The sequence below is a fragment of the Colletotrichum orchidophilum genome, assembly GCF_001831195.1.
Source record: "Colletotrichum orchidophilum strain IMI 309357 chromosome Unknown Scaffold_10.1, whole genome shotgun sequence".
NCBI classification, from domain to species: domain Eukaryota; kingdom Fungi; phylum Ascomycota; class Sordariomycetes; order Glomerellales; family Glomerellaceae; genus Colletotrichum; species Colletotrichum orchidophilum.
The window spans coordinates 431,978-454,311 of NW_019172966.1; the positions used below are offsets into that span (position 1 = coordinate 431,978).

General features: G+C 57.8%; 8 protein-coding genes across 8 annotated transcripts; 4 read left to right on the forward strand and 4 right to left on the reverse strand.

The window, feature by feature from the left end:
• Window positions 1-859: 859 nt before the first annotated feature.
• CORC01_01952 (uncharacterized protein) lies at window positions 860-2,662 on the forward strand (the record flags this gene model as incomplete). Its single annotated transcript, XM_022613605.1, has 2 exons — window positions 860-1,034; window positions 1,086-2,662. 2 exons carry the CDS (start codon window positions 860-862, stop codon window positions 2,660-2,662), a joined length of 1,752 nt encoding a protein of 583 aa, XP_022479989.1.
• A 970-nt stretch (window positions 2,663-3,632) lies between these two features.
• On the forward strand, window positions 3,633-4,430 carry CORC01_01953 (CutC family protein; the record flags this gene model as incomplete). The annotated part of the gene is made up of 1 exon (XM_022613606.1): window positions 3,633-4,430. One exon carries the CDS (start codon window positions 3,633-3,635, stop codon window positions 4,428-4,430), a length of 798 nt encoding a protein of 265 aa, XP_022479990.1.
• Window positions 4,431-5,582: 1,152 nt separating this feature from the next.
• On the reverse strand, window positions 5,583-7,863 carry CORC01_01954 (alkaline phosphatase; the record flags this gene model as incomplete). Its single annotated transcript, XM_022613607.1, has 6 exons — window positions 5,583-6,120; window positions 6,179-6,858; window positions 6,904-6,982; window positions 7,032-7,216; window positions 7,267-7,289; window positions 7,341-7,863. 6 exons carry the CDS (start codon window positions 7,861-7,863, stop codon window positions 5,583-5,585), a joined length of 2,028 nt encoding a protein of 675 aa, XP_022479991.1.
• A 584-nt stretch (window positions 7,864-8,447) lies between these two features.
• Window positions 8,448-8,747, reverse strand: CORC01_01955 (uncharacterized protein; the record flags this gene model as incomplete). Its single annotated transcript, XM_022613608.1, has 1 exon — window positions 8,448-8,747. One exon carries the CDS (start codon window positions 8,745-8,747, stop codon window positions 8,448-8,450), a length of 300 nt encoding a protein of 99 aa, XP_022479992.1.
• A 1,046-nt stretch (window positions 8,748-9,793) lies between these two features.
• On the reverse strand, window positions 9,794-14,051 carry CORC01_01956 (ABC transporter; the record flags this gene model as incomplete). Its single annotated transcript, XM_022613609.1, has 9 exons — window positions 9,794-10,471; window positions 10,525-10,712; window positions 10,763-10,878; window positions 10,932-11,637; window positions 11,690-12,449; window positions 12,501-12,927; window positions 12,978-13,634; window positions 13,687-13,874; window positions 13,938-14,051. The coding sequence occupies 9 exons, from the start codon at window positions 14,049-14,051 to the stop codon at window positions 9,794-9,796; spliced, it is 3,834 nt and encodes a 1,277-aa protein (XP_022479993.1).
• A 1,416-nt stretch (window positions 14,052-15,467) lies between these two features.
• CORC01_01957 (fungal specific transcription factor) lies at window positions 15,468-16,411 on the forward strand (the record flags this gene model as incomplete). The annotated part of the gene is made up of 3 exons (XM_022613610.1): window positions 15,468-15,549; window positions 15,612-15,989; window positions 16,092-16,411. The coding sequence occupies 3 exons, from the start codon at window positions 15,468-15,470 to the stop codon at window positions 16,409-16,411; spliced, it is 780 nt and encodes a 259-aa protein (XP_022479994.1).
• Window positions 16,412-17,893: 1,482 nt separating this feature from the next.
• CORC01_01958 (uncharacterized protein) lies at window positions 17,894-18,037 on the reverse strand (the record flags this gene model as incomplete). The annotated part of the gene is made up of 1 exon (XM_022613611.1): window positions 17,894-18,037. One exon carries the CDS (start codon window positions 18,035-18,037, stop codon window positions 17,894-17,896), a length of 144 nt encoding a protein of 47 aa, XP_022479995.1.
• A 212-nt stretch (window positions 18,038-18,249) lies between these two features.
• Window positions 18,250-21,963, forward strand: CORC01_01959 (NAD(P) transhydrogenase beta subunit; the record flags this gene model as incomplete). Its single annotated transcript, XM_022613612.1, has 6 exons — window positions 18,250-18,355; window positions 18,467-19,645; window positions 19,699-20,151; window positions 20,207-21,733; window positions 21,790-21,864; window positions 21,929-21,963. 6 exons carry the CDS (start codon window positions 18,250-18,252, stop codon window positions 21,961-21,963), a joined length of 3,375 nt encoding a protein of 1,124 aa, XP_022479996.1.
• Window positions 21,964-22,334: the final 371 nt, after the last annotated feature.

The following is a 22,334-nucleotide window of genomic DNA, read 5'->3' on the forward strand; positions in this document are numbered from 1 at the left end:
ATGTCACTACAAATTCTCGATGGAAGGTAGTGGCATCTGCTAGGTCGTCTTCGGTATCGTTGAGAACTCGCTGTGCGAAAAGGGCTACCTACAATGCACACACCCAAGCCTAAGCCTGTTCATCGCTCATAGCAGGCCCATTCGGCTGTTCCAATTGTATCGCACATTTTCAAAGAATGCCGTTCAAAATCACATGGTCTCCAACCAAGTCAAAATTCTGATGCGCTCTTAGATCACAGCTAGCTTTTGATCACATCAACATCCATCCACGCCCAAGGCTTCAGTCCTCAACAGCCAAATGGGGTCGCTGGCTTTCATCTCATCCACGATGGACTCACGTGGTCTTGGCTCGCTTCAAACCAAAACCCAACTCACCTCACTCAAAAACGACCACGATGCCCGCTCTTGAATCAGCTGCTCCTTCCTACAAGCTGATTCACCGGTCCGACCTCGCCGCCATTGAGGCCACCTCGACCATCACAGCCGTCCCAATCCCCCATAATATAAAATATGAGCCTCTGCCTCAACCCATCAGCTTCAAAACTGGAATCCGGTCACTCCTCCTCTGTCAGGGCCTTGATTATTCCTTCCTCCATTCGACGCGATCGCGTATTCAACTCGCTTCTTACTTCTTTCCGCACAGAATTCTTCCGAAGAGTCATTTTAATTTCCAAAATCACAGCATCACTCACTTCATCTGCTCTCCTACAACCGCAAGCGTCTGTGATTCAGCGGACGTCCTTACCTCGGCCAACCAGTTCATCACAGACACCAGACGAACAGAATCATTAAATCTTGCAAGAATTGCCGCAAACCTATCTCTCCAAGAATCCTCGTCATTCGCAGCATTCCTGTCAACATGCCTGGCAAAGTCTGGTCCAAGGAAGAAGAGCGCGTCTACTGGCGTGTGATCGTTCCTAACTCCCAGAAGCGTGTTGACGGTGGCATACCAATGACCTGGGAGGAGCTGGCCCCTATCATGCAGACGACCATGGGTCTCTACGCCAAGCGCAAGTATACTCATCTTGGTCTCTGTAAGTCTAGCACATTCCACTGATGTACTGACCAAGCTAACAATCACACAGTGGAGCACTACTTCCAGAATATTGAAAAGAACCGGATCTCGCCCAACGCGGCCCCGTACGTGCGCGCGCAGAAGATGGCCATTGCCAGGGCTATGAAGGAAAAGATTAAGACGCAAGATGACGCGACCACTCCTTCTCAACATGGACAGGGCCAAGCTAGCTTCGACAAGCATACCGGCGAGACCACTGATGAAGAGAACGGAGATGTGTTTTTGGAGGACACTGACGGCAATGATGAAGATTATGTCTATGATGGAGATGACGACGACGATGAAGACAACGACGACAATGTTCTTGGAATCGTCCGTGCCGTGAACCAGCAGAACCGAATTGACCATGCTGATTCTCGCCCTGTTGAGCGTGCTCCGGGTCAGAATCCTTCTCTTCCTCACAATCTCCCAGCCCCTTTGGTCGACATGGGCCCTCATGGCAACTTCGTTCCCGGCATGGTGCCCCAGCACACCATCTCGGCGGAGCGCTCGACTATCGCCGCTCGCCCAGCGAGAGCTCTCATGCGGAACCGCGACCATCGTGCTCATCCGTACGAGCGCCCCAGACTCTCTCAGCGTGGTCGACAGCCACCCCAAGAACTTGCTCGATTGGCGACGCAACCCCGGTTCCAGAGCCAGGGTTACTACGATCAGGGCCCCAGAATGCAGAGCCATTACGGACAGAACCCTAGAAGTGAGGGCTACTATGACCAAGGCCCAAGCACTCACAGCTACTACGGCCAGAACCCTTACCCCCAGGCCTACAACGATCAGGGCCCGAACACCCACGGCTACTATGATCATGGTCCCAGAGCCGAGGGCTACTACGATGAGAGCCCCAACATCAAGAGCTCCGGTCAGAGTCACAACGATCAGGGTTACTACGACCAGGGCCGGAACCATCAGGGATACCACGCGAACCCGGCGTACAACACTGGTCAGCACCACTATGCTCCTTCCATGAGCTACAGCGGTCATCAGGCTATCGCGGGATCCCACCAGTACGGTCAGGATCCTCTGTACCAGTCCTCTCCCCAGTCGCAGCAGCCGCCGATGGGCTACTCTGACTATCCTGTCGGACACCGATTCGGCTCCTCGCTGCACTCCGCTGTCCAGAATGCGATGCCTCGCTACTCGGACCCCCGAGCCTCGATGTCGCCTGATGGCAGCTCCGCGCAGAGCATCTACGCGCCGTCCTTCGCCTGCGTTGGCCATCATTCAACCATTCCGGACTACATTCAGCGCCCCTCGGCAGCCGGCCCTGATCAGCAGCAGCGGTCCCGCCGTCCTTCTTCTGCTTCTGTTCGTCAGTATGCCGCTGAGGATTACCATCACCAGGGTGCCTACGAAATCCATCGCGAGGAGCCCGAGAAGGAGCTGGTTCAGCGTCACTCTTCCCCTTCTACCTCTATTCGTCAAAATCCTACAGAGTACACCCATCGTCAGGGCGGCTACATGGACAGCCTTGAGGAGCCTCGGGACGAGGGGTTCCGGCGTCAATTGTTTTCTCGCCAGCATCTCGCCGAGCACAACAACCGTCAGGGCGCCTTCATGGATAGTATTGACGTGCCCGAGGACGAGTTTTAGGAAGACTTTGCAGCCTTCGAGGATGTTCCCGCTCAGCGCCAGGATTGAACTCGGAAAGCACACCGCTGTTTGTTATTGTATTGTTTTGTTCCCTCTACAGGCGTTGCGAGACGTTGCGATTTTGACCATGGCGACACACGCATTCAGTTTCCTACGTCCGCCAATCACAAATAACCTTTTCTGAAAGCGTGCGCGACGATTATAAAGACCATCACCACTCTACTGCGAATTCGGAAGGAAGCTATCGAGCTTTCAGATAGAGCTTGAGCCATCCAGCAGGAATCGGGCCTTGGTCTAGGCGTTGGAGTGAGGTTAATGGCATGGTTGCCGGAGAGATACGCCTCATGGCTTTCAGGACTGCAGACAGCGGGAGATGGCTGGACCCTGGTCGTCCAGGGCCCCCATGAGATGATCCCATATAGACCTTCATAGGAATTGAGCATCAATCATTCACCGTGCTTCCCGAGACATTGGTTGTGCCCCCTTTATCCTACATCTCTTATTCCACGTCTCAGGTTTATTAAGATATGCACGATGACTAAGCCTACCGAGGAAACTCGAACGACTTTTGAATCTCCAGACTCCGTGTTGCCGGTGGGTACTTGACACGAACGGCAGCAAGGAAGGGTGGCATGATCTGATATTAAAAGTGCCGTCTGGGCGAAGGGGGGACAAGCAAGGCGGATAAGGCAGATGGCGAACAAGGCGAAGAAACAAGAATATCGCAGACTCTCAAGTCTTTTAAAGCACGGCGTCGGGCAATTGAGTTTTTGTTTGTGTCACACTTCTTTCCAAATTCAACTATATAGCATTGGGCACGACTTGCAGGGTTCTCGTTACTTTTTTCCCGCCACCTTATTTTGATTTCAACCCATCACATCCACGTCTCATTCAAATCCATCTTCCTCATCGACGTCGCTCTCCCAGCCAATCACCCAGCCAGCTGACGGTCATTGAGCAAACACCCAAAATGACCATCCCCCTCGAGATACCAGTCTTCTCGCCCTCGTCGGCGCTCCACGTCCAAGCCATTGGCGCGCAGCGCATCGAGCTCAACGCGCGGGGCAGCTACCCCGACGGCGGCACGACGCCGGCGCCGGCGGACCTCGAGGGCGTGAACAAGTGGCTCATGGTGCCCGTGCGGATCATGATCCGGCCGCGCGGGAAACGTGTCGAGGACGACGTGGATTTCGTGTACACGGAGGACGAGTTTGCGACGATGCTGCGGGACGTGGAGGCGTTTCGTCCGATGCTGAGGGCGGATCGAGGTGACGGGTTCGTGTTTGGCGTTTTGAAGAGGAGTAGCGGCGACGAGGGGTCGGCGGTTGGGGGGGTGGTGGTGGTGGTTGACGTGGAGAGGAATCGGAGGCTCGTTGAGGCGGCTGGGGGTCTGGCGTGTTCTTTCCACCGGGCGTTTGACGATGTTATCCGCGACGGCGCTGCTGCGGGGACGATTGCAAAGGGGGTGCGGGATCTGGCGGCGTGTGGGTTCGGCGGGGTGCTCACGTCTGGCGGGCCGGGGAACGCGGCGGCGAATCGGGGGGCTCTCGAGGAGGTTGTGCGCGAGGCATCCGAGGTCGGCAAGACGGCGGGGGCCAAGGGCTTGGAGGTGATTATCGGCGGCGGGGTGAGGAGGGAGAATGTTGGGGAGCTGGTTGGCGGGTTCAAAGGGGACGGCAGCGTGTGGGCGCACTCGAGCTGTTTGACGGAGGGTGAGGTTGATGATGAGGAGGCGATGGGCATTTTGGAGAGGCTGGCCGAGAGGTGATTGCTTACGAGTCTTGTGCAGCGGATGGGTTTACGGGAGTTCATTTAGACTAAGCGCGGAATGCTGATTCGACATCACGTTACGAATCTCAGCCTCTCGAAAGAGCAGTGAAGCTCTCACGGGGGCTCGGATTGCCAAGGACGTTGTGTTTGTGTTGTGCGCCGCATCCACTCGAGGTCAAACAATGGTACCTATTGCGAGAATCCCCCTCCCCGCAGAGTCGGACCGCGCGGGAGATCGACCCCGAACGAACCGTTCCTCGAAAGGCTTTCAAGCGAGATCCGAACTGGGGGAAGCATATCCCTGGTAATCTGAAAACAAGAAACGAACAATGCACGACATAGGTACCTACCTCAGTTGACACCTGCGCATTCTGATCTTGTCCGTCCTCCCCGGGATGTAACCCTGCCCGCCGACCTTTTCGCCACGGCGTCTGGGGCGCAGGCAAGAGCCATTTGTTTGTACCCTTTCCCGGGCACCCTCGTCCTAGCCTATGAAGTTCCGGGAAAAACACTGAATCAGACATTCTGCCCTTTGAAGGTGAGCAACGGGGATGCCAGAACCCATCGTCGCCTGATGGAAGGGTAACAAACGGACCACGGAAAGTGGATCATCGTCAGTTCATCGGTCGATGTTCCGTCCATGGCCCGAGAAAACTGGGCCCCGGTTGCAACCGCACCGTGTGGCCCAGACTCGTAAAGTTGACTTGAAAAAGAGCACAAAGTTTATTGTGTGCAAGATTCATGATTCAAGTCCTTGCATTGGTGTTGGTCCTGATGCTGGAGAGGCATTGTGCTTCTAGACTAGGGATAGGTTCCTCTTCGTCCACCTACCTGTCCGCGTCGTCTATTGAAAGGCATGTCGACTGGTTGGCAAGACCATTGGAATGGCGAAAGACATGACGAGCTTTCTTTACAACGTAATATTATATTCTAAACTCATCACCGAGATGAGTATAACGAGAGACCTCTCCAGCCTCTCCAGATATGCATCCCACACCCAAACGTCAACACCACCCCCCCCCCCCCCCCCCCCCCCCCCCCCGCCCCACCCCCCCCCCCCCCCCCCCCCCCCCACCCCCCCCCCCCCCCCCCCCAACACCTGCTCGCCATGCTAAACAAAAGTCTAAAGACCTTTTTTTGTCACACCAACTCAAGCGTGAAGAGCCCTGGCACGGCGAGCGGCGCCACCGCACCCAGGGGCCGTATTGTTACGCGGCTGCCCGAGACCAAGGCAGTTGGCCATCTTGTAAAAGACGTCAATGTTGCTGTAGGTGCCCCCGAAAGTCTCCTGGCAAGGGCCGCGCGCCCAGACGGCGACGTCGGTGAGCGAGTGGACACCCTGCGCCTCTTCGGTGGGCAAGGTACCATTAACGATGAAACCGTCGACGGCATCCTTGGGGTTGACATAGTAGTCCGTCGTGTTGGTCGCCGCGACGGCGGGCAAGCGGGGCCCGTCGGCGTGGAGCTTGTAGTCCTCGCGGTGGTCCGGGTTGGCGCCGAAGCCGGCGGCAATGGCGTAGCGCGGGTTCCAGTTGAGAGGGAAGTTGGGACCCGTGTTGTAGGAGACGCCGGGCTTCTCGACGGTGTACTGGGAGAGGCCCGAGTTTGCGTAGACGCCGACGGCCTTGCGCTTCTCGCGGTCGTCTTTTTGCTCGGCGAGGTACTTTGTGTCGGCGTTGCCAAAGACGCTGTTTGGGTTAGTGACTATACTGAAAGAAGACGGCCTGGAATTCGGAGTTCACTCACTCAAAGCCGTGGCCGTGATCAGAAGACACAACGACGAGGGTCTCGTGGAGAATACCGAGCTTCTCGAGCTTCTCAAGGGTAGCCTTGACGGTGTCGTCGAGCTCGAGAAGGTCACCGAGCGCGCGGTCATAGTCGAGGGTGTGCATCTGCTTGTCAATAGAAGCAGCCTCGGACATCAAGAAGAAGCCCTTGTCGCCGCCGCGGTTGTGCAGGGTCTCGACGGCCTTGAGCGTCATCTCCTTGAGGCCGGGGACGTCGGCGGCGGCGCTCTTGTTGCCGGTGGGGTCGTTGCTGAGCTTGGCCAGGTTCTCGGTGAGGACGTTGCGGTCGAGCCAGACGGGGAGGTTGCCCTGGGTGAAGATGCCGAGGATCCTCTCGTTGGGGTCGGCAGCCTCGAGTGAGGTCTTGTTCAGGACGACGTTGTAGCCCTTGTTGGCGAACTCGGCGTAATAGTCCTTGCCCAGGTAGGAGCCTTTGCCCGGGTAGAACTGCTCGGCGCCGCCGCCGAGGTAGACGTCGGGACCGTTCATCTTGGTCCAGGTGTAGTTTGTGACGCCGTTCAGGGCCTGGTCGATCAGGGGTCCGTACAGGGATCGGGCGCGGGTGTGAGCGGTCAGGGCGATGGGGGTGGCATCGGCGATGAAGGCCGTGGAGACGGCACCCCAGGCGGAGCCCTGAGTCTGTTAGGATGGTCCGGGGGGTTTCAAGAAAGCTCTCTGACATACCCAGATACGGTGGAGCAGCTCGACAATGGTCTCGACCTTGGGGTCGTCAAAAGCGTCAGGGGAAGAGTCGACATAGACACTATCGCCTGTCAGCGCAAACATCCCGGCGGTTCTCCTGTGCCACGTACCCCATGGCGTTCACAGTGCTCTTGTGACCAGAGTACAGCGCAGACGCAGAGTTGGCAGAGTCGGTGATGTAGCTGTCAATGGAATGAGTCATCTGGTGACCAATGACCGGGAACTTGTCCAGAGCCAAGCTGGTCTGGTACTTTCCATTGATGCTCTTGTGACCGAGAAGACGGGCGGCAGTGACCTGTGTTGAAAGTCAGCGCGGCCTCAACGACCGTAAGCGTGCGTAAATACCATGTTGGTCGTCATTCCGTCGCCTGCGTTCGAATTAGCGCGAGCATGAACACAACCACCACCTCAAGACATACCAATGAAGAAGATGACGTTCTTGGCCTTCTTCTCCGTCGCCAGAGGTCGCACGACCCAGTTGGCGACGGTCTTCTTGCCGTCATAATACGTGAGCGTGACGACGTATTTGCCGGGTTCGTACAGAGCGAGGTGGCGCCAAATCTTGGAGGCCACGTTCACGACGCTCTTCTTCTTCGCGTCCTCGGCGAAGAGGTCCTCGTACCAACCAAACGTCCACTTCTCGAGCTTGGGCTCCTCGACGCCAAAGAATTCGGTCAGGCTCTTGGCGGCGCCGCCCTCCTTGGCGATGGTGGCCGTGAAGGCTTCGTCGGGGACGCCGTTGTTGAAGGCCTCGGAGCCGTTGACGGGCGCGTGGACCTCGACACGAATGTCAAAGGCCTGGCCGGGCAAATGTTCGGACTGGTCGGGCGGCAGCATGCAGCCGAGGTCCGCACATGTCCCAAGGCGCTGGTATGTCTGCGCTGACGCAAGGGACGACAGCGAAGCCGCAGCCAGAACAGCGAGGGGGGTGAGCTTGACCATCTTGCCCGACTTACAGTGAATTGACTACAAAGGGAAGTCAAAGACACAATGGAGAGAGACGGTAAGAGAGGCAGAGCTTGGTCGAGATTTTCGAGGGCAAGCTTCCTGCAGCTCGGGAGCTTATATACCATAACCATCAGATGGGGGGAAAAGTCGTCCCATGTCTTGAGAGGGCGTATCTCCGCCAAGAAAAAGTCCGTCCCGAAGCCTTGCCTGCTGCATGAAACCCATTCTGTCGGTTCGAGGATCCTCGCATTCGCGGGTCAACATCGCGGAAGCGGTGCACGATCCCGGGCTGGACAGAACTCTAGTCTCTAGGTGAACGTGTTGGGTGGGATTCCGTCGCACCGAGTGCCCGTCTTGACGTACGATTGGCCCGCGCAGGGGAGACTCAGACGGGTAGACTGATATCATGATGGCGTCGGCGACGGTGCGCTGGAACTGAATGTAACTTTACGGCTCGTTTTGAGCAACAGAGGCACGTGTTTGCGCGACTTTGAAAGGGGGCATCTCGGGCTTCCAACGCCAAGGCTCTTGTTGTTGACGGCGAGCGGAGACGATGCCAGGGAACAGCAAAAGGAAAGTCAGTAAAGGCAGGAGCTGGTGTGTTCGGTCTGCGGATTGGGGATGAAGCCTCCGACGCGTGGGGTGAGTGAGAGGGCAGGCCGCAGAATGAGATGAACGGCGTAAGGTGGCGTTGGCTTGGCGCTGCAGGTCGAGAAGAATATCAGCTTCCTAGGCTTCCAAGCTTCTGAGCCTGATGGAGGACCCCACTGTGATTCGTCGACCTGGCTCGGTTCTACATTGTAGTCGGTTCCTGGGGATATCGAGTGATGGGCGTACCGTAGGAGCCGTGAGGTTGTGTACCCGGGAGAGTTGACCATGGCCGCTGGGTCGAACCCCGTGGGTGAATTGAGGCTTCTGATTGGCTGCCCGCCCCGTATAATCCGGGCAACAGAGTTGAAGGCGGGGGTGGGGGTGGTGTCTTAAGCTTACTACCTCATTTTACAGACTTTGGTGGAATCGCAATCGCCGGAAGGGCATCTGCATGATCCAAGATGATCCTTGAAGAAGGGCATGCCTAAGGATCGTGTTCCCGGTGTTCGTTCGTGACGTTATCCGTCGTTTCCCAACATTCGGCAGCGTAAACGCCAAGGACCCGACCGGCACAACCTCCGATAGGAATCCGAGAAAGGAAACTTTGCCACCATTATTTTTGCAGAAGCTTCCTTGGCTCCTTTGCTTGCTCCGGTGACGTTGGACAGCACGTTGCTTCGCCAGAAAGTTTGCGCAACGAACACTCAACAAAGTGGTTCATGGTTCCTCTTGATTGCTACGGCTTGTCGCTCGCCACGAGGGGGGGAGACATGGGGCCCATCGGACGGTCACATCGAAGAAGCGATTTCGGCATGAGCTGAGTGCCCAATCGGTGTCACGTCGACGAGATGGTGGCCCAGCCCGGTGTCTTGGGCAGTCTAGAAATGCAGTCAAAAGTTCCAACGGACCCGTGTCAAATCACTGACGTCGGTGAGCCGGATAGACTGACGCGCCAGACCGCGCGGATTGACCCAGCATTGAGGGAGACTTGAACCAGACCCTGTGGCTGAGAACCAGGGAGCGAAGCTGAAGGATTGCCGTTGCTGTGAGAAGGCCGGCCGAGGAACTCCGACCTCGAGGTGAACCTGGCGCATCTCAGGAGGAGGCAACTCGTAGGGCATGGCATCACATCCATTGAGCGTGAGAGCATCTCTTCTTTGGGTCTAAACATTACAATCTACAAGTTCTTGAGTGAAGTGTGAACGACGGAATCGCGCAGTGCGTGTTAGATTTTGTACAAAAACCCGCTCTCCCAACGCCATGCTCTATGCCGAGGAGAAGTCAAGACGCTCAAACTCCCAAGCCCAAATGCATTGAAATCGCTTCGAAATCCTTACTCGAGATTCTGCGCCTCGCACATTTGCTTATACATGCCACCCCTAGCAACAAGCTGCGCATGTGTCCCCCTCTCCACGATCCGGCCCCCGTAAAACACGCAAATCACGTCGGCGTCCTTGACCGTGGACAGCCGATGCGCCACGGCGACGGTGATCCTTTCCCCGTCCCGCGCTGCCTCTTCGAGAGCACGCTGCACAACCTTTTCCGACTCGGTATCGAGCGCGCTCGTCGCCTCGTCGAGCAGCAGGATACGCGGGTCGCGGATGAGCGCCCGCGCGATCGCGATGCGCTGCCTCTGGCCTCCAGAGAGCTGCATACCGCTGCTGCCGCAGGGGGTCGCGAGACCCTCAGGGAGGGACGAGACAAAGTCCCACGCGTTGGCCGCACGGCAGGCTGCCTCGATTTGGGAGTCCGGGACCACTTTGTCGAGGGACTCGGCGTCGATGCCCAAGGAAATGTTCTCGCGGATGCTGCCCTGGAACAGCGTCGGCTCCTGCTGGACGAGGGCGACGATGTGGCGGTACAGGCGGGGGTTGAGGTCCGAGAGGGCGGCGTCGCCGTCGATGCGGATGGTGCCGGTCGTCGGGTCGTAGAAGCGTTCGAGCATGGCGATCATTGTGGATTTACCGCAGCCCGAAGCGCCTACGAGGGCGACGAACTGGCCCTTTTTGATCTGGAGGTGTGTTAGACGGTTCTACTCAACCCATGGTAGGAGGGGAGACTCACCTCGAGATCGACTGCGCGGAGGACATGCGCTTCGGGTCGCAGCGGGTACGAGAAACGGAGCTGTTCGAAGCCGACGGCGGCCCCGGCCCTGGGCGCGGCGTCGCGGTTCTGGGGCGTCTCCCGGATGGACGGTTGCAGATCGTGCAGCCAGAAGAGGTAGTTTGCGGCGTTGATGCCTTTGGTCATGCCTAGGGAAGGGTTAGAGATGGGACATGACAAGCAGAGAGGATTGACGTACTGCTCGAGTACTGGAACAACTGCGAAGCGGCCTGTCCGGAGAAGAATGTGCCCATGAAGGCGACGAAGAACTGATACATTGAGATCTCGTTGAACGAAAGCAGGCGGCAGCCGTACCTAGTTTTTTGCGTTAGCCTCCGAGGTTGGAAAGTTCATCACCCCAAACTTACCAGAACCCAAGAGCCATGAAGAAGTACTCAATGGCCTGGGTCAGCCCAAAGGCAATGGTCATGACGAAAAGGGGGCCCGTCGAAGCCCGCACAGCGTTGTCGAGCTCGTCAGTGTACCTCTTCAAGACGGACTCCTCAATGGCCAGGGACGAGACAGTTCTGATGGCCGTCACGGACTCCGACGCGATGGCAGCGCTGGCCGAGTACCGCTGCGACGTCTTGGTGTCGAGCCGGGCGTCGAGCCTGATTTTGATGTAGCCCGAGCTCACGAGCGGGGGCATGCCCGCGAGGACGACGACGAGGCCGAGCTTCCAGGTGGTGACGATGGCCAGGATGCTGCACGCAATCACATTCAGAGACGAGATGAGGATCAGGCCAATGTTGAAGCCCATGAGCTCGAGGATGGCCTGCGGGTTGGACTCGAGCCGGCTCGCCAGCGCGCCCGTGTTGTTTTCTACGCGGTCAAAGAATTGGAGGTCTTGCCGAAGGAAGTCGTTGAGGGACTGCCGGCGGAGCTTGTGGTTGAGGCCTTGAGCAATGATGTTTGTCGACCAGCCCATGGTGAAGTAGCAGCAGAGCACGCCGAGGGCGAGGACGAAGAACATGAGAGAGTAGAAGTTGCCTTTGGAGATCATCTCCGAGCCCGTCATGTTGAAGACGTCGACCAGGTTTGCAATGATGAGGGACTGGCCAGGAAAGGCGCCGGCTGAGAATCAAATTAGCAGTCGAATAATCTCATCAGGGGCCAGGGGACTTACCGGCAACTACTACGGCCACCAACGTCGAAAGGTATGCCCACTTCAGCTCAGGGGTCTCGCGCACCATGCGGATGACGACGCTGATGAGACCAATGGGCTTGTGGTGATTGTAGTTGTCACGCTCCTTTTGGGTCTCCATACGCGTCTGGTCCGTCGTCCGGTAGCGGCTCATAGTCTTTGTGACTTCAATATCCTCCTTCGGGGCCGCCGGCTCTTCCTCCCCATCCTCCTCCGTCTCGGTGATGGACCCTTCCTCGACGACGTTCAAGTTCTGCGCTCTCACGAGACGGGTATAAGCACCACCCCGCTTCAGCAAGCCCTCATGCGTCCCCTGCTCGACAATGACGCCCTTGTTCATGACCACGATGTTGTCCGCCTTGCGAATAGTGGCGAGCTTGTGGGCGATGACAATGGTCGTGCGGCCCTCGGAGGCCTTGTCCAGGGCCTGCTGCACCACGCCCTCGGCGTGGGGGTCCAGGGCGCTGGTGGCCTCGTCTAGGAGGAGCACTTTTGGTTCCGAGATGATGCTCCGCGCGATGGCGACGCGCTGCTTCTGGCCGCCCGAAAGGAGACCACCGCGCTCGCCAATCATGGTGTCGTAGCCCTCGGGGAGCTGCGAGACAAAGTCGTGGGCGAAGGCGATCTTGGCGGCTTCCTGGACGCGGCGCAGCTGCTCCTCGTGGGGCGAGCTCTCCCACGGGGTGCCGACGAGTCCGTTGGCAATGTTGTCAAAGACGGTTCCCTGGAAAAGAACGGGTTCCTATCACAGAGTTAGCGCTGGTCCCCGAAAAGTAGGCGTCTCTCGTCTCACCTGCTGCACGAGTCGGACGTTCTTCCTGAGCCAGTTCAAGTTCAGCGCGTCGATCGGCTGGCCATCCAGCTTGATGGTACCCGACTTGGGATTATACCAGCGCTCAATCAGACCAATGATGGTGCTTTTTCCGGAGCCGCTCGATCCCACAAGCGCAGTCACCTTGCCCGCGGGCACATGGAGTGAGTAATTGTCCAGCACCGTCACGCCGGGGCGAGTCGGGTACTCAAAGGTGATGTTCTCCAGGTCGACGACGCCCACTGTCTCTGTTGGCTGGTGGCCGGACTTGTCGAAAGGGTCAATCTCGGAGACTCGGTCGATGAGCTTGAAGAGCTGGGCGGCGGCCGAGGCGGCGCGGGTGAATTCGATAACGTACGGCGCCAGCATGGTCAAGCTCGTTGCGCCAATTACCACAGACAGGAGGACGCTGAGAAAAGGTCAGCCAGCGCTTAGGAAATGATGTACCAGCAAACTCACGTAAAAATGTCTCCAGACTGGGTAATCTCTCCCCGGTTCAGCATGTGGATGCCCTGCCAGAAAGCCAGGGCGAAGCCCGCGTAGATGACGAAATACTCAAAGGAGAAGAGCACGCCGAAGAGGGCAGACTTTTTGTTCCCGATGCGGTGAGCATCCCCGAGGAACTTGTCAAACTTTTGCACCAACCTCGACCTGATCTCAAAGGCGTGGACAGTACGAGCGCTCGAGAGGATGCCCTCGGAGAAGGACCCGGCTTGGGCGTAAATGTCGAGGATCTCGGTCTCAAGGCCGGCCTCGATGGTTGACACGACGCCCATGACAACGAGGATGACGGGTGCGATGCAGCAGACGATGAGGGTGAGCTTCCATTGCGTGACAAAGGCAATGATGAAGGCGGTGACGAAGACAGCCAGACCCTGGAACGTCAGGGCGAGCTTCTCGGCGATCCCCACCTGGATCAGGCGACCGTTGGAGATGGCCTGGGTCGCGATGGAGCCCCCGGAGCCGATGTCGTAAAAGGCGACTTCCTGTCGGAGTGCTGCGTGGAGGTACCTGTGTCGGATGTTTCTCGTGATGCGGTAGGCCGAAAAGGTCGTGAGGGAGATGTACCCGTAGGCTAGGACGAATCTCGCGATGCCGAGGTAGACAAAGTATAAGCTGGAGGGGGTTAGCTTTGGCGTGATCTCTGGAGGGTGAAAGGGGGCCCTACGCGAGCTTCGAGACTTCATTTCGAAAGTGTTGAGGGGTAGATTGGCCGGTGGTGAAGTCTTGAATGGTGGTGACGAAACTGCCAAAGATCAAGTTTTGAAGGGCCACACCTGCGCCTGCGCCCACGGCGCAAGCTATGGCGACAGCTTGCAGGAGCTTTTCAAAGGCTCCTCCGAACGAGAAGATTCTCTTGGGCATGTTAGCATATTTTCGTCCATGAGGCGAACATCAAAAGGGGCTATGATGTTGTACCAAGTAGGCCTTGAATGCGCCACCCTCATCTTTCACAGCTTCGGCCGGCGAAGCAATGGTGGCGATAGTGTCCTCGGCCGGAGGATGCTCCATCTTTTTGACTTCCGCCCCCATATTGATGGCTGGTGGTTGTTGATGAGAGCCGCAGTTGACAAGGTTTGGTGGGTTTCTCTAAATCTGAGCTAGTCATGCGTCTTGTGTGTAATTCAACTTCCTCTGGAAATGGAGCCGGGCTTCTGCGTATTGTGTACCAGACCTCATGCGGGATGGGTAACCAGACGAGCAGGTTATATCATGCAAAGAGCCTCAAGATGAAGGTAAAAGATGTCGTCCAACTTTTCAAGGTACTCATATTTGCAGGTACGTTGGGGCGGAAATTGCACGCGTTTGCGACCAAATCGCACGAAATGGCGGGTCATCAGCGTCGCAGACTCCGTCATTGAACCTCAAGGAACCGATAGAGTGGACCCGCTTCGGTGCGTCGCAATGAACAGGAAAAGGTGATTGGCCGGTGCGCAGCTTGGCAGGCTCATGGCGGGGGCCGCGGGAGAGTTTCGCTCGGGCGCTCACCGTGCATCGTTGGACGGGGTGCGGTGCTCTCGGGGCGCGATGTTCGTCATTAAAGGCCCCAAGGGCCCCGTTGCTGTCCAACAGATGTCAGCAGGGTGTATTAATTGAACCGAATCCTATCACACCGTGCTGAAAATCATTCTTCCGCCGCCCTTTGCGGCTTGCGGTGGAATCTGAGACGCAACAGCTCCGCCCCGACGATATGTGAAAGACCTCGACCCCCCAAGGTCAGAGATTGTGGCTGTCACCACGAGGACATCACGTCGCTGTGGCTTGCTATCCCGCAAGGTCTCACATAAACGTTAGCGCTTGAAGAATGGCCAATCGGGAATGGCCAGTCGGGAAGACTACCGATTGGTTTACTTACAGCTACCGTCACAGAGCTGATCCTTGCCCCTAAGGCACCTATCACGGGCACTCGAATAGCTAAATTCATTCTGGTAATATGGCCCTGGCTTTGCCGGTGGGATTTGTTTGAATTGACTACCACTACCTACGTTACGGTGCTAGAATACTGAGATTCGGGATCTACAGAGTTCTTACCGGCGAATCATGGCCCTGACGTCCCCTAGCTACCTTAGTCGCCTCCTAAGCCCGGGACCCCAGTTCAACTGCGTCTCTTCAGCGGCATGCACAGCCAAGGCACCTCGTCTTAGCCTGGATAAGCCCTGAATCGCTAACTATGCCACACTACGAGCCCCTGAAGGGTCCATCGCAACATAATTAGCAAGGGCGATCTGCAAAACTCTCTGCAACGGCCTGTCATTCCACATTCATATGGGTCGAAATTCCTTCCTTCTCTCGTCCACCTTGTGTTCGCATCATATATGAGCCCTCCAGCCTTATCAGCGGACATTTGCCACGCGAGGACAGCCACAGGACCTGGTCCATATATACGTCGGAGCCGGAACCCGAGCGCACCGCCCCCGTCCCTCCTAGTTGACCCTGGGCCGCGCTCTGATGCTTGTCGTGCCCGCAAAGTATGCTGTCTCACCCTTCAATGGCTCCTACCGCCCATGTCACTCGGCACCACCCATTGGACGTAGGGCTGACGGGTGTGGCCCCCCTCGTAGATTCGCTGCGACCCCGTGATTGATCTCATAGATCATTGCCTTCACGCGGTCGTCCGCCTTCTCGAGGACCTGGAGCTGCAGTTCTCCCTCCTACCAGCATCGTCCACCGCCACACCCGGGGGCCCGCCGGCTGTCACACAGCTCAAAACGGTAGCATCGTCGTCCATCTTGACATCCGCCAGCCATGCCAATTCCGCGCAGACGACCGACCACCTGGTCGAGTGCGAGTCGTTGTTGACGGCTCAATCAATATTCGCCCACGACTTCCTCCGCAAAACCGTCGGCGACGGCTCCTCCGTGCTGAAGATGCGGGAGACGCTGAAGCAGCAGCCTGCGTCGCACGAACTGACGTATCTGCAAGCGAAACCCATGGCCAGGCCGGCTTTCGGCGACTGCGAGATGCCCCTCCGTACGGTCCGCCGTCAACATCATCCGCGATGCGAAAGGTGTTCGCAGTCACTATATCCAACTCACGAAACATCGCCAATTCTTGTGTACCCTTAGCTAAAAGACCCTGGGCCTGGAATGGGTGACGACGTTCCTCCACCCGGACCACTTCATGGACCTGGTCCTCAAGTCTACTTTGCGCCTACAGAGTTCAACGAGGCCGAGTTCATCATCGTCAATGCCGGCATGGAGAGCCTCTACGCCGATAAAATGCAGTCCAAGACCGTGATAGAGCAGCTAAGGGAGAAGTGTTCCAAGATGGGTACCCTCTACCGCGGTGACCTCCAGACCGCCCTCGCTAATCTACCTCTGCACCTGCCAACCACGATGGACAAGCACCTCACGGCGCTCGGGTTCCCGCCAGCTTCCGGACAGCAGCAGTAGGCGTCAGAAGTGGGGCCGGCCGGGTCATCGTCGGAGCACTTAGCGTCACTGGACGCTGCCAGCTGGGAGGACGGGATGAACACCGGCGCCGGATCGGGCGTGTTTAACCAGATGATTTGGATGGTAACGCGGCGCAACTGGAGGATCGATCCTATAGTATCCAGCAGATGATGGGACTCGTCGAGGACGATGATGATTTTTTGAGTGGTTTGGGCGATAGACGCTGGGCTTGTGATGGGCATCCTGGGCGCAAGAAGAGAAGGTTCAGGTCAGAAAGCTGCGGAGGAAATGAGCACTGTGAAAAAGGCGGGTCTCATTGGTTGCCTGCATGCCGAATCTGCACGTCGAATCTGCGCTGGCTGTGCTTCATCGCTCCGAAGCAGCCGATGCACGTCTGCCCTCTTCTGTGCGCATATGCATGCTGTCGCGAATATGTTCTCGTGCTTCGTGCATGTGACACGTTCGTCTTGAGTTTGGATAATTTTGATATGCGATTAAGTGCTGACGAGAAGTCATCGCGCTCGATCTATCTGCACATAACTTGAACTATGCATCACGATGGATAAGTTGCCATGATGCCAGGGTAATACGACTATAAAGCCCCCCTTCCCAATGAGGACGTGTGATAGCGATGTGTCTCCGTCTGCATCGACACCCGGAAGAGACGGGTATTCACAAACACGGCTGCAGGTTTCCATTGGCGCTGAGACGCGGGCAACTAACTCGGGATGCCAGGGACAGGCATTTGGTGCTCGGCTACAGTCTGGGCGGGCTTCAATCAGTGTTTCCGTACCAAATTCGCAAAACATTTGGTTGCTTTATCCAACTCATCGGATGGAAGGGGGGGAAAGAGATAGGTAAAATGTTGAGGTACTGGGAGAACATATTATGAACCCGACGTCGAAGAGTTATCGGGCCTTATCAACTTATCGCGGGCTTGAAATGGCGGGGGATAAGACCGCGCCCGTGTTTTAGCGCCATGTTTAGTGCTTGCGGCCCCACACCCCGCACTGGAACACTGGGGAAAGAGGGAAAACGGGGGGCATGGGCCGCATGGCCGCACGGGGGATGGGGCCAACCTGCAGCTCTTTCCCTGCACGGAAGCATGCACCAGACCACTTCCACCAACATCTCACACCACATCCATCCAAGGTACCTACCTACTTTAGGCACTCAAGTCTGCGACACTGGCTTTCCCCCAGCTGTTCTCGCAGAAGTACCGTACTTCGTACCGCACATGCCCATGAGGGGAACCTTGGACGGGGCGGTTGGCGGGGGTAAAAGCCACTCGGCAGACACGCAGACTACTCCAAACAATCCAGGTCGGGTAATGATTGGAGGAGCTTGGAGCTCGCGCTGCAACATCTGCGACACGCCTGAACCGATTCTGCACTTCCCGTCTTGGGATGCAACGAACTTGGGGGGTGGGTGGGAGAGAACAGGGATCCGGATGCGCGGGTGACGGGCGAGGTGAGGGACAGCTCAAAGTAGTGACGAGGACAAGTACGAGGACGAGAACGAACGATGATGGAACAAGAATAACGGCCGAACAAACGTGACACAGCACAAGCCCGTTGTCTCGTTGTCCTTCTCTTGGCCGCAAAAGTCAATCCAGACTTTATCCATTTTCCTTCTTTCACTTCTTCTCCTCTTCCTCCCTCCTCTCAGCTCAATCTTCCCATTATATGCCGCAGCTTTCTTTTCTCACAATCGACGCGGATTCTTTCCCTGCCACAACCTTGTCGACTCAGGCAGTGGTCACCAGCAGATGACAGGGCCCTGCCAACCGTCCTCGTCGCCCCGGCCTCGTTAGCCTGGATGCTCGAAGCGCCGCCACAATGGCGAACCTCTCCGTCCTACGGCCAGCTCTGGCCTACAACCTGTGCTCTTCCCGCGCTTCCGGTCGGCTCGCCGTCCCCCGCGCGTGGCGGAATGGTCTAGCAGGTAAGCCATGAAGTTCCCGGTCCTCAAGCAGAAGGAGAAGTAGCTCCCAAATACTTCAAAATCCCGGCGCTTGCGATTGCTAATGTAATACACCCGTTCCCCTGCATTCAGATGTAGCACAGGCTTCTCTCGTCGCCATTGGGGCACCGCGCAAGTGGCAATCCAGCCACGCGCGAGCCTGCCGCCAGACGAAAGCTCTCGTCCCGGCCGTTGGCCCCCGCCCCCTACAGCTCATCCGCCATGCGTCGGTCGCCTCGGCGGGCTCCAGCTCCGGCTCCGTCTTGGGCCCGTTGACCACGCCGGCGGCGACCTACTCCACAGTCGCAGAACCGCAGTCCGTCCCATACGCGCAGCTCACCGTCGGCGTACCAAAGGAAATCTACCTCAATGAGCGACGTGTCGCGCTGACCCCGCAAAACGCAGCCCTCCTGCTCAAAAAGGGCTTCGCCAAGGTCCTCGTGGAGCGCGGTGCCGGCGCCGAGGCCGACTTCCCCGACGAGGCCTACGACCGCGCCGGCGCGACACTTGTCGACAGGCCCGAGCAGGTTTGGTCCGGCGCCGATGTCGTGCTCAAAGTCCGAAGCCCGATCCCGTCCGAGATCGACCTCATGAAGGAGCACCAGACCGTCATCTCGTTCCTGCAGCCCGCGCAAAATAAGCCGCTCGTCGAAAAGCTCGCGGCGCAAAAGGCCACCTCCTTCGCCATGGACCTCATCCCGCGCATCTCCCGCGCCCAGGTTTTCGACGCGCTCAGCTCCATGGCCAACATTGCCGGCTACAAGGCCGTCCTCGAGGCCTCTAACAACTTTGGTCGCTTCCTGACCGGTCAGGTCACGGCCGCCGGCAAGATCCCACCCTGCAAAGTTCTCGTCATCGGCGCTGGCGTCGCGGGTCTCAGTGCCATTGCGACCGCACGGAGGCTCGGGGCCATTGTCAGAGGCTTCGACACGCGACCCGCAGCCCGTGAGCAGGTGCAGTCGCTCGGCGCCGAGTTCATCGAGGTGGACGTCAAGGAGGACGGTTCAGGCGCCGGCGGGTACGCCAAGGAGATGTCCAAGGAGTTCATCGAGGCCGAGATGAAGCTCTTTTACGAACAGGCGTGTGAGGTCGATATCATTGTCACCACGGCGTTGATCCCGGGCAAACCCGCGCCGAAGCTCATTACCAAGTCGATGCTCGAGGCCATGAAGCCCGGTTCCGTCGTCGTTGATCTAGCGGCCGAGGCTGGCGGCAACTGCGAAAAAACCAAACCTGGCGAGCTTTACGTGTACAAGGACGTCAAGATCATTGGTGAGTTTGAATCAGTGTATTGTCAAAAGACAGAGAGGGACTTACAAATCCAGGCTACACCGATCTCCCCTCCAGGCTGCCGACACAGTCCTCGACATTGTACTCGAACAACGTGACCAAATTCCTTCTCTCCATGGCGCCAAAGGACAAGGAATTCGGCATCGATCTCACTGACGAGGTCGTGCGAGGCGCCGTCGTTACGCTAAAGGGCGACGTTCTCCCGCCGCCGCCCCGAAAAGCCCCTCCCCCAGCGCCGCCGCCACCGCCGACCGTTATGCCGGAAGCCGAGGCCGTGGCTCTCACCCCCTTCCAGAAGACGTCCCGCGAGGTCGCCACCGTCACGGCCGGAATGGGAACCGCGCTGGCTCTGGGCAAGATGACTGGTCCCCTGTTCATGGGCAACGCCTTTACCTTTGCCCTGGCCTCCTTGATCGGCTACCGCGTCGTCTGGGGAGTCACGCCCGCCCTTCACTCGCCCCTCATGAGCGTCACCAACGCCATCTCGGGTTAGTATGAGCAGCGACAAAGGGAAACATGCGATCCAGACTGACAGTCTTCTAGGCATGGTCGGAATCGGTGGTCTCTTCATCCTAGGCGGAGGCTACCTCCCCCAGACGATCCCACAAGCCCTGGGCGCGGCATCAGTCCTCCTCGCCTTCGTAAATGTCTCTGGCGGCTTTGTCCTCACAAAGCGGATGCTCGACATGTTCAAGCGACCGACCGACCCGCCCGAATACCCCTGGCTGTACGCCGTACCCGCGGCCCTCTTCGGCGGCGGATACATCGCCGCGGCCGCCACCGGCGCCGCAGGCCTTGTGCAGGCCGGTTACGCCGTCAGTTCCGTCCTCTGCATCAGCTCCCTCTCCAGCCTGGCCTCGCAGGCAACGGCCCGCATGGGCAACATGCTCGGCATGCTCGGCGTCGGCTCCGGCGTGTTGGCTTCCTTACTTGCCGTCGGCTTCTCCCCTGAGGTTCTGACCCAGTTCGCCGGTCTCGCGGCCCTGGGAAGCGTCGCGGGCATCCTCATCGGCAAGCGCATCACGCCTACGGACCTCCCGCAGACCGTTGCCGCACTCCACTCCGTCGTTGGCCTCGCCGCCGTGCTGACCTCCATCGGCAGCGTCATGGCGCACATTGACGACATTTCCACGCTGCACCTCGTCACGGGCTACCTCGGCGTGCTGATTGGCGGCATCACCTTCACGGGCTCCATCGTCGCCTTCCTCAAACTCGCGGGCAAAATGTCCTCCAAGCCCCTCGTCCTCCCTGGAAAACACATCCTCAACTCGAGCATGCTCGCCGCCAACATTGGCACCATGGGCGCCTTTGTGACCCTCGCGCCCGGCTCGCCCATGATCGCTGCCATGGCCCTCTCGGCCAACACCATACTCTCCTTTGCAAAGGGGTACACCACCACGGCGGCCATTGGCGGCGCGGACATGCCCGTTGTCATTACCGTCCTCAACGCCTACTCGGGCTTCGCGCTCGTGGCCGAGGGCTTCATGCTCGACAACCCGCTCCTCACGACTGTCGGCGCGCTCATTGGCGTCTCGGGCTCCATTCTCTCGTACATCATGTGCGTGGCCATGAACAGGTCTCTGACCAACGTTCTCTTTGGCGGCATATCCACCCCGACGGCACAAACAGACTACAAGATGGAAGGCGTCGTGACGCAGACAAACGTCGAGGACACGGCCGAGGCGCTCGTCAACGCGGAGAACGTCATCATCGTCGTGGGGTACGGCATGGCCGTCGCGAAAGCGCAGTACGCCATCAGCGAGATCACGGGCATGCTCCGGTCCAAGGGCATCAACGTCCGCTTCGCCATCCACCCCGTGGCCGGCCGCATGCCGGGCCAGTGCAATGTGCTCCTGGCCGAGGCGAGCGTGCCGTACGACATTGTTCTCGAAATGGACGAGATCAACGACGACTTTGGCGAGACGGACGTCACGCTCGTCATTGGCGCCAATGATACCGTCAATCCCATTGCTCTCGAGCCTGGGAGCCCGATTGCCGGTATGCCCGTGCTCCAGGCGTGGAAGAGCAAGCAGGTCATTGTGATGAAGAGGGGCATGGCCAGCGGCTATGGTGAGTTTTGTGGAGAGAGAGAGACATCTCTAGGGTGACGAACTGACACGGTGTAGCCGACGTACCGAATCCCATGTTCTACATGCCCGGAACGCGCATGTTGTTTGGAGACGCCAAAGTGACTTGCGACGGTTTGTGGTCCTCCCCCTTTTCCACGTCCACCAGACATGGCCAACTGACAACGCCTTTTCACAGCGATCAAAGCAGCCGTCGAGACCCGAGCAACATAGATTCTAGAGAGATCTGGTATTGCGCAGCAAAATCTTCCGTTGGCAACCACATGTTTTTGATTCGGGAGCATCTGGTCTTTCCCCTAGAGGCGCTGCATCTTCAAGGAGCTCTCCATCATGAACATACATCTTGGCTTTCTTTCTCCCTCCTTTTCGTTTCCAATTCACTAAGTTGACTTGCGTGTTGTATACACTGTGATGGAAGAATGCGGCTTTTGGTTCTGTTAGGAAAGTACGAATTGCAGTATATAACACATATTGACAGTGTGCTTGTGATCAGAGGCTCTCCGTTGCATATCGCTTCTAGCGAGCCGTTATTTCGGAGCTCACCTCATCGGTACTCAGTTTTAAAAGGCTCGGTGAACGTGAAG